General features: G+C 40.9%; 1 protein-coding gene across 1 annotated transcript; it reads right to left on the minus strand.

Annotated features, from left to right (window-relative positions):
• Positions 1 to 2,118: 2,118 nt before the first annotated feature.
• On the minus strand, positions 2,119 to 6,382 carry LOC138019312 (uncharacterized). The gene is made up of 2 exons (XM_068866059.1): positions 5,725 to 6,382; positions 2,119 to 3,498 (listed from the first exon to the last, which is right to left on the minus strand). The coding sequence occupies exons 1-2, from the start codon at positions 6,338 to 6,340 to the stop codon at positions 2,495 to 2,497; spliced, it is 1,620 nt and encodes a 539-aa protein (XP_068722160.1). The 5' UTR covers positions 6,341 to 6,382; the 3' UTR covers positions 2,119 to 2,494.
• Between the last annotated feature and the right edge of the window lie 3,618 nt (positions 6,383 to 10,000).

A 10,000-nucleotide genomic window follows, 5' to 3' on the forward strand; every position in this document is an offset into this window, starting at 1 on the left:
CTGTCTGGGTGTTCGCGGTACTGCGCACAGTAATATGCATTAATGCAGTAATATGCATTAATGGCTTGGGTGTTTGTAAATACCAATGTGGCCATAAAGGCATTTCTGTTGAAAGAAGGGCAAGGCTGATGCACAATACTATTGAGATAAACTTATGTGTAGCTTTCCGTTTTGCCGAACTGAATATGTCGAAACTAATACACAAAAAAAAGCAACACATACCAACTTCAGCAGTTTCATCTCCGACTTCAATAACCACATTCTGTTCCTTTGAAAACATTTTTACCAGTTCCTTGTATAATGCAACAGGGTACTGTTCTCCAATTTTTGTGTTGGTTGCTCCCAGGAGATTTGTTGGTGGCTGCAGGTAGTTAACATGTCTGCTTTCCACAAATGTGGAGATGGCCCGTGGCCAACAGCAAAGGTGGAATAATACCTGGAATTTTAAGTTTAAAAGATCAATCAAAATTATTTCAGAAGTCACTCACCAATTCAATGTACAACAACGAACAACAACGAACAACAACGACAACAGCAACGACAAAATTTATTGAAAATTAGAAATAAATAATTACATTTCTTTCCCCCCCCCCCAAATAGTTTATAAACTAATCGAGGCGAGGAGAACTGAGGACATACTACAAGTACAAGGTTATCTATAGATGGACTAAATAACAGAAAAGACATTACAATACGGTTACACAGTAAATAGAATGAACTAACCTAAAACAAAACAAGTACATTAAGATTATGACAAGAAGCTAACTTAAAGTATTAAATAGCTTAATAAGACGGGAGACTTCGACATAATCATCTTCTGACCACAAGAAATTTAGTAATAATTCCTTTATCTTTTTACGAAAGAACGAGCGTTTAAGTAGTTTAATCGAGTATGAAATAGAGTTCCAAATTTGGGCACCAATTCTCGAGAAAAAGGAATACATTTTATTAGTTTTAGAGAACTTAAAATAAAACGAGTCGCTAGAGACAGATCTAGTTCTGTAATTGTAAATCTGACTTGTTTTAACAAACTGATTGAGTATACTAGCTGGTGCTAACTGTCTGTTTATATCATACAGTAAATAGCTACAATCTCTAAAAAATAGGCTAGGTAGGGGAAGGCAATTTGATTTGAGAAAGAAGGGTACGGTGTGTTCTTTAGACTTACAGAAGTAAATAAGACGTAAGGCCCGTTTTTGTAAAGTTACAATCTTTCTTTGAAATGTGTGGGACAATTACCCCAAGCACAAATACCATAAGTTTGTACTACCATAAGTTTGTACTCCCAAAACATGACCACAGACTACTGCATGTATTTCCAAAACATGGAACGTCCTTACATAGTTTAGACAAAAATGATGTTATTCCTGAAATCTAGAATGTCATTTATGCTTTTCCCCCTTTAAATTCCACAACTTCTTCAAAATAGTGCTGCATATCCTGAAGCTTGTTTTACTGGGCCTTAAGACAATAATCACAAACCCAAGGTTGGAGTTAATTGGCTATGAACAAAGGCCCATAGCCGCTTTAATAAAATCTTTAATAATTTCCAACTAAACTTAACTTACAATAGAAAACTTATTTCTGGCCCAGAAAAGGTGAGGGCCCAAAACACGCCCAAACTGAATGCCGAAGGAAAAGGGGAGGGACGGGAGGGATGAAAAAACACTTCTCACCACTATTAGTAGCAAAAGTGAATGCCTCAATTATCTAGACTAACTGAATGTGTATCACAATCAATAGGGGGCTTAATCTATTGAACTATCTATGACCCCTCGGCATTCACCCGGATGTTGTCACGTCAATAGTGAAAGTAACACAACATATCCTTAACAAAATAAAATAAATGGGGAAAGCATAAAAATTCTATTCGCAGGCAAATATTTCATTTATGCTTTTCCCCCTTTAAATTCCACAACTTCTTCGAAATAGTGCTGCATATCCTGAAGCTTGTTTTACTGGGCCGTAAGACAATAATCACAAACCCAAGGTTGGAGTTAATTGGCTATGAACAAAGGCCCATAGCCGCTTTAATAAAATCTTTAATAATTCCCAACTAAACTTAACTTACAATAGAAAACTTATTTCTGGCCCAGAAAAGGTGAGGGCCCAAAACACGCCAAAAAGCATAATGATTATCTAAAATCATGATGCTTGCCCCACCCAAAGGAAATGCAGCACTACTATAGCCAATAGAAGAGGAACAACCTAATGATAACATTAAAATGATGGAAATGGATTTTTATGCAAATTTTTAAAGAGGACTGCTGCCCTTGCAAGTCAGACCTTGATGGTACACAACTTTATGGTGGATGGACTGCCGCCCTTGCTAGTCAGCCCTACATCGTATAGCAAAATAAGACTAAGTATCTATACCGAACTCCCAGGCTGATCATAACCACTGCCCTTGCAAGTGAGATGATCAGCCTGGAGTTATGGAACAAGTAGCTTCCCCCGCAAGCCACCTGTGTACTTATGAAATTATGAAATGAAATTAAGATGATAAAGAAGGAATCCGAACATATTTCTGAAAAGCATTGGACTTCCAACGGCCCAAAGCCCTGATCTGGGCATCAGACATTCCGGCCTCTGCGGCATAAGAAGCAGCCCCTATCCGAAAACTATGCCCCTTATATCTAGATGGGTCAAGACCACAGTACTCAAAGGCAATGGAGAGTTGGTTGGTAAAATGAGTTCTAACGACAGCAGAACCATCAGCTAAAATAAAAAGGGGGCCTGGCTTACGCCCTCTAACCGACAAATATTCTAAAATCAGATGCACTGGACAAAATTGATCTTGACGATGAATCACCAAAGAAAAGGGTCGTTGGTTATAGTTATGCTTAAAATCCAAAAAGGTGCACTTCAGTGCCACAACCTTTTGATTTTTATCCACCAACTGCACCAGCTGATGAAGCTGCATAGGAGATCCACCTCCCTTGGAGCTGGACAGGGTGATTCCACCGGTCCTAAGGCAGGCAAAAAATGCAAGGGAGTACATTGCACGAAAAAGACAAATCTCATAAGGAGAACGACAGAGATGATTGGTGGCTGCTAAAAGCCTATGCAGTATGGGCAGAGTGATTGGAAGCCTACTATCTAAACGAGAACCAACTTTACCATAACCCTTGAGCATCTGAAGGACAAAAAAGACCTTAGTGGGATCGGAAAGCCCTGATAACTTATGGCAGTAGCCTAAGGCAGAGACATAAGTATGCACAGTGGAAGGAGCGTAATGATGGTTATACATGTAAGCAATAAAAAGGGCTAAAATTGAAGGGGAAATTGGAAAACTTGTTAAAACACCAGGAAATGTAGCATGCAAAAACAGATGAAAAAGCTTCCAGGAACGTTGATAAGTTGGAAGCGACGAAGGTTGAAGGCTGGATCTCAAAAGCGAAGATATTACGGGTGCCAGTTCTGAGGCCGCAGATGCAGAGGAATGTCTGTTGGGCCCGGTTCCATATGGGATGGTGCTAAACGTTGGAAAGTCTCGACCTGTAACCGAGACAGAGAGTCTGCAAGAGTGTTATGCACTCCCCGGACATGTTTTGCTCTAAAAAGTATGTTATTACGTAAACAAACCAACACCAGTGCCCGCATGAAAAACATTAAGGCCTTATCTTTGCATGACTGCTTATTTATAGCATGGACAAGGGCCTCATTGTCAGTGAAAAAAAGAATACAACGGTTTTGCATCTCATGCCCCCAAAGGTGTAAGCTAAGCACGATTGGGTAGAATTCCAAAAAGGCAATATTTCTGTGTAACCAATTGGTAGGCCATTTCCCATAGCACCATTTGCTGCCAAAAACTGCACCAAAGCCTAATGCTCCCGCAGCGTCTGTATAAAGCTGAAGTTTGTCGGAACTAGACCATGTGTCTTCAAGAAAGAAAGTTCGGCCATTAAAATTGGACAAAAAGGATTGCCAAAGCTGTAAATCTAGTTTAACCTCCCTAGTTAGCCGTATAAAGTGGTGTGGGAAACGGATCCCAATAGTAAGGTCAATCAGGCGTCGCAAAAAGGCCCGACCCGGTACAACCACAGAACAAGCGAAATTTAGCAAACCAGTCAAGGACTGAACTTCCTTTAGAGTAACTTTCTTGCGGGTTAAAAAATCTGAAATAGTGGCAACACATTTTTCAAGTTTCTCCTGAGGTAGACGGGCCTCAAAAGAAACGGAATCGAGTTCAATGCCAGCAAATGAAAGTGTGGTAGCTGGACCACAAGTCTTTTCTGGTGCCATGGGAATGCCAAGGTAGGAGCAAAGGTCAAGAAATAAATGTAACTGGCCCTTGCATAGCGTTTGGGAAGGGGCAATAATAAGAAAATCGTCAAGCAAATGAATTATGTGGTCAATTTTCATTTTCCTCTGGGCAATCCATTCCAGAGCAGAACTTAGGGTCTCAAAGGTTCTACAGCTACTAGAACATCCCATGGGCATGCAACGGTCATAGTAATATAAGCCCTTCCAACGGATACCCAGCAAGCCATGATCCTGGAAACGAATGGGAATAATCCTAAAAGCATTTTTTATGTCAGTTTTGGCGAGGAAACACCCGCGTCCTGCAGCCTTAATGTGTTGGATGGCATCGGAAATTGTGGCATATGACACACTACAATTTTCTGGGGAGATGCCATCGTTAACAGAGGAACCCCTAGGGTAGGATAAATGATGTATCAACCTAAATTCCCCAGGGGTTTTCTTAGGCACGACACCTAAGGGAGAAACTCTAAATGGATGAAAGGGAGGCTTATGAAAAGGGCCCGCCAAACGACCAGCCTCACATTCCTTGTTAAGCTTGGCATCAACCACCTCTGGGTTATCCAGGGCTGAAAGCAAATTGGTGGCATCAGACGAGACTCTAATACCTTCATAATGTAGTGGAAAACCTTCTCTAAAACCCCTTGACAAAAATTCTGCTATGGAATGGTTGTACCCAGAAAGAAGAAACTCTAAGCGATTTACCCGTACAGGGGTTGGTAAACTAAGATGGTGTGGGCTTGGGCTTGGCAGGCAGGGGCTTGGAAGGCTGAGGCTGCTTTGTGGAAGGTCGACCATGAGCACGAAAATTACAACGGCTAGCCTGGTGAAGACCGTCACATTTAAAACACTGATGTTTAAAATTACAACCAGCAGCACACTCTACACCCCGATTAAACTTAAAGCAGTAGCCTTTAGGAGGGATGTGATTGTGCATTTTCGGCTGCACAGAGGTTGATTGCAATTGAGACTTTTTAAAGGGGGAGCGTTGTGCACGCATCCACAACTCCCAATGAATACTGCTCCAAGGGAATGACGCTGGTTGTGTCTGCCTTAGAAAACGAAAATTTTCATCATAAAACTGCCAATTAAAGCCCCGGAATGCCAAGTCCTGCACCACCTCCCCATATTTCATGAGGGCGGGGGCCTCATGGGGAAATCTGCTGGTATATATTCCTACAAAAACATGAAAACAGCTCAACCATGTTTCAATTGATAAGATTTTTCTAGTTTTGTTGACAGGTTCAAGGCAAAGAGAAGGAAAGGGTCCCTTCTCAGAACTAGATATTGTCACCTGATATTTACTTTCGACTAATGGATTGGCCAACAGCGCACCAAATTCTATAAATTCGTTATTCCATATTTTGGAACGCAGTTTGTTAGATATACGAGCATCAATGGGAAGGCTTGGACTGGAAAACAATTTTGTAGGTAGCACTGGATTTATGACTGGCAGCTCACCTGACAAAGCTGACTGCGCCGCAGCAACTGATCCTTGCACGATGTTATCGGCCAAACCTGAAAATGAAACTCGAGGCAAGATTGGCAACTGATGGGATGAACTCACTGATGAGCTGGCATTTGGAGAACTAGTAGCAGCTGTAGGCATAGGAGCGCCTGAGGTTGGCACGGGGTCGGGAACCACCAAAGGCAACTCTGTTAAAGTGCCAGGAGCAGGACCACTGATGCCCTCACTCGCGCCAGTCAAAGCCAAGGGAGCGTGATGAATTGTATCAGAAGAAGAAAGACGTTTTGTCACTTCGTCAACCACTCTGGCCACCAACTGATCCATAATCCCTGACGGAAGAAAGGGCACCTGAGATTCAGAGGAGGGATGGCTAACTGCAGAGGACTGTTGAATTGGCACTGGCAAACCACTTGTTGAAGAAGATGGTTGTGTTTCCACTGGTGAACTGTGCCTTGTGGAGGATGGTTGTGAAGCAACTGGTGGACCACCAGCGGCATGAGAAGGTCCTGCAGAGCGTTTAGGTCTCTTTCGTGAGGGTTCACCGGTGGAGGCCGCCTGAATTACCTTTGCTGAGGGGTTACGTGAACGAACTGTGCGCTTGGGAGGCATAATGAATCTGAAAGAAAAAGGAAACCGGTAGACCACTGGAGATGCAAAATGCATGAAGTTTTGTTTAGGTAGCCATTCAGTTTTTGAAATTCATTTACTTTGTTTGGACCTCCCTCTGACCCCCTTCAACTTTTCTCTTGGAAGTTTAAGCGCATTAAACTTCGCGAAGACATTATTCCAAAACACTTTCATTGTTTGTAACAACACTGTGAAGCCAACTTGCAAAAATGCTAATTTTAGGTAAAAAATTTCCAACCTTAAGACAAAAAGGAACACAAACTATCATTAGGCGAAAGGAACTTCAAAGTATCTCAGTCTGTTGACAGCTAGTTGAAAGGTATTTGCTCTGCTGAATCTCTGCAGTGTAATTTTTCTTGTTTATGACAATGGTAGTCATACCTTGCCTATTACTAGTAGCCTTCTTGTGATGGATGTACCCGTCCTGGACAAGAGTTGCTTCCTTTGTTGTAAATATTTCTTTTACTGAATGTGCCAGATTGACTGGGCATAAGATGATGCACTTGAACAAACTTAGCAGCGAAAAGTTAAGCCGCCTAACTAGGTCAATGACTTCATTACATTGCTCCCTCTCATCAGAAATTTGGTTCTGAAGCATATCAGAAAAGGCAATGGTTATTTCCACAAAAAGTTTTCAATTGTGTGCTTAATTTTCTGCTTTCTTTTTGCTGGTCTGAAAACCTGTTTACGGCGATCAAGATGCACACGTAATGGCAATCCACCTGAGTGATGCCAGGTTGTACTTGTCTTATGATAATCATATCAAGTGTTCACTTCATCATCTAAAGACTATTTGCCATTTTCTAAAATCGCACATGAAATTAAAACCCACGAGTCCGAATGTAAGGTACACACCACCAAAATGGACTGGGAAAGCTTTTTCTGTAGATCATCATCATCATCCAGCGATCTCCTGAATATGACATACCGTTTAGTGTTGCCATCCTTACTTGTAAATTCGTCTGCATCTGCAACACCAGTTTCCTCTTTTACTTGCTTCTCCCTATCTTTAAGCCTCTGTGAAAAAAAAACTTGAAAGTCATGGTATAGCTCGAAGTTGCCCTATGTTGATTAATTCCTCATAAATGTAAACATTGAAGTGTTCATGAGTAAAGGAGTGCCCACAACGCCTTTTATGTATATTATCATACACTGCCTTTTAGATCTGGAATGGCTAGCTCCAACTAAGATAATTAATTGAATTGCCAATAAACCAATTTAATCTCAAGGGCAACTGTATTTTTAAAGCAATCTGCTCGACAAGAAGTGGCAAACCCTGACTAAGACATTAATTTTTCTGCAGTCGATTTTAATTGATGGTACCTTTTCATTAGGGATCGGTCAATATTTTGTGGGGTAAAGCTGGTGCAAACAGGGAAATACTACGCACATGATTTCCTGACCCAACCTCACCCATAAGTCCGTTGCTCTCACTCTTTTCCAGAATAAAAATTAATTATCCTTCCCCTATTTGCAATAGCCCCTCTCTTCCTATAAATAATTACCATTCCTCAAGCACCGAAAATGTTTTATACATATAGTTCAAGCATCATGCTGCCGTCTGTCTGCATTTAAATTCAACTAGAATTCTTTAACTTTTAATTAATTTTTCATCGTGTACTGCACTGCCAAACCTCTCAGTCGCTTGGTCCCAGTTATCAATTTCGAAAAAGGAAATTACAGCTGAATGCACAGTATGCAACAACTTAATTTTGGCTGCTTCACTCTGCAATTCTTTGAGGAGGACTTTTCTGGAACTAACTGTGGGATAAAAACACACACAGGTATCGAGTTAGTGCTTGCAAGAACTACAGAAGATGTCCTGGCTCATGCTTGCGCCAGTTCATTATCATGATATTGTCACGCTATCTTTAGTGACACTGTAAAAGTTTCGGTTAATGGCAGTTTGAACTACTGACAAAGTTGTTTCCTTTGATCGAGTAGTTTGATGCATGCACAAACTATTTATATCCAAATTCGGTGAAGGATAACCATGACAGGCGTCTCTTTGAGGCAGACAATTGGGCAGGCAAGTGAAAAAATATATATTAATATCTGATTAAGGAATGAAATTTACGTCTTACCTAAACAGTTGACTCAATTTGAAACTATATTTGGACCCCAACTAAAACGTCCTCTTACTGAATGTGTAATGCAGGCGAGTCATTACGGTTTTGCATGGCACCCATTATTGTCCTGCTATGACTGTCCCTTTGTCTTTTGCCTGGTCTTTCCCTTTAAGGGCCTCTTCATATGAGGAGTTTGTCCCTCTCAAGTGTCCCTGCTATGATGAAGCTCAGAATAGTTTCATTTGATAGTTAAAGTTAAGTCAAAAGAAATTTGAAGTTGCTTGAACGAGAAAATCGGGAAATCATCTTCAGGCTTTTTCATTAGATTTCACACCCGAATGGTTTCATCACCACTTTCCATCTCGGGAACCGGGCTGAAAGTTGCCATATGAACGCTAACCATACCAACATGGTGAACCAGGATCATGTGAAACCGGAGGCCCTGAATCAGTGCCACTTGCTTTATTCAAAAGGTAAACTTTTGAGTTATCTGGAAGGCTAGCAAGTGGCTTCATGTGCCACTTTTTAAGAGCCAGGGTGCCTTTAGTAATCTCACTAAGAGAACACTTCTGGTCTTTCAATTTTCCACTTTCGTAGACTTCATTGCCTTTAACAAATGCCTCCCAAGCAGACTTTGACATCTGCGCCATTGTGAAAATTTCAGTGAAGCTTCTCTTCTGTGAAAAACAACAGAAACAAGTCAAACGGCATCTAATACACATTTTATATAACCCTCAACCTTCTTCTAATCGAGCTATTACCTTTTCCTTTCTCGCGCTTTTGAACTAATTCTCAAGCATCCTCTAAGAGGTTTGCTTGCAGTGCTTTACAGTGATTTTAATGTGATATTGCTTTGCAAGCTTTGCCATCTACATGTAGTACAAGCCGCTCTGAAATAACTCTCTAAACGTCACTGCTTCAAAATTGACATGCTTACTAATTTCACCTCGCTCTTTCCATTTATGGCATCTATTTTGTACCACGACCCCTTTTTATGGTTGATAAAGTCACCTGACATGGTCCTGCAAAGCCTTGCCTATTGTTTTGCTGAACCTCGTAGAAAATTCTGGGGATTAGGACATAAATTACTCAGCATTCACTATTTATCTTCTCGAGCAGGGTAACAGTTTTGCAAACTTAGTCAGGATTATTGTTCGTAAACATTTAGGAGAAAATATCTTACATCTTTATACAGGATACGAGCACATGTGTCTCTCCAGGTCCCGCTACAATCGTGGTCAAAAGTTGTTGGGAAGGTTGCGCACATCAGCTCACTTCACACCTAATTTCGATTTTTTTTTTGGCTGAAGTATTTGGGAAATACCATGCTCTTGTGGGCCTCCTCCCCCATATTCAATGTTGGAGTTCTTCAGGTAACAAAAGTAACCATTTTTTTCCCCTGAAAAATCCAACATTGAAAAGGGGGAGGGGGCTATCTGTAAAATGAAGTTACCTTCCCAATAGCTCACTGGGAATTACTCTTATTCATTTCGTAAAAACATCCCACGTAACTATTTGCGAGATTATCAAAAAGAAAATATGAAGACGTTATTTGAGCTTGATTTCAGCAATA

Source organism: Montipora capricornis, chromosome 10 (genome assembly GCF_036669925.1).
Source record: "Montipora capricornis isolate CH-2021 chromosome 10, ASM3666992v2, whole genome shotgun sequence".
NCBI classification, from domain to species: Eukaryota; Metazoa; Cnidaria; class Anthozoa; order Scleractinia; family Acroporidae; genus Montipora; species Montipora capricornis.

Coding starts and splice junctions, on each gene's coding strand:
- LOC138019312 (XM_068866059.1), bottom strand. CDS start 6,340: ATGCCTCCCAAGCGCACAGTTCGTTCACGTAACCCCTCAGCAAAGGTA. Junction 3,499..5,724: donor GGCGCAGTCAGCTTTGTCAG/GTGAGCTGCCAG, acceptor TCTCGGTTACAG/GTCGAGACTTTCCAACGTTT.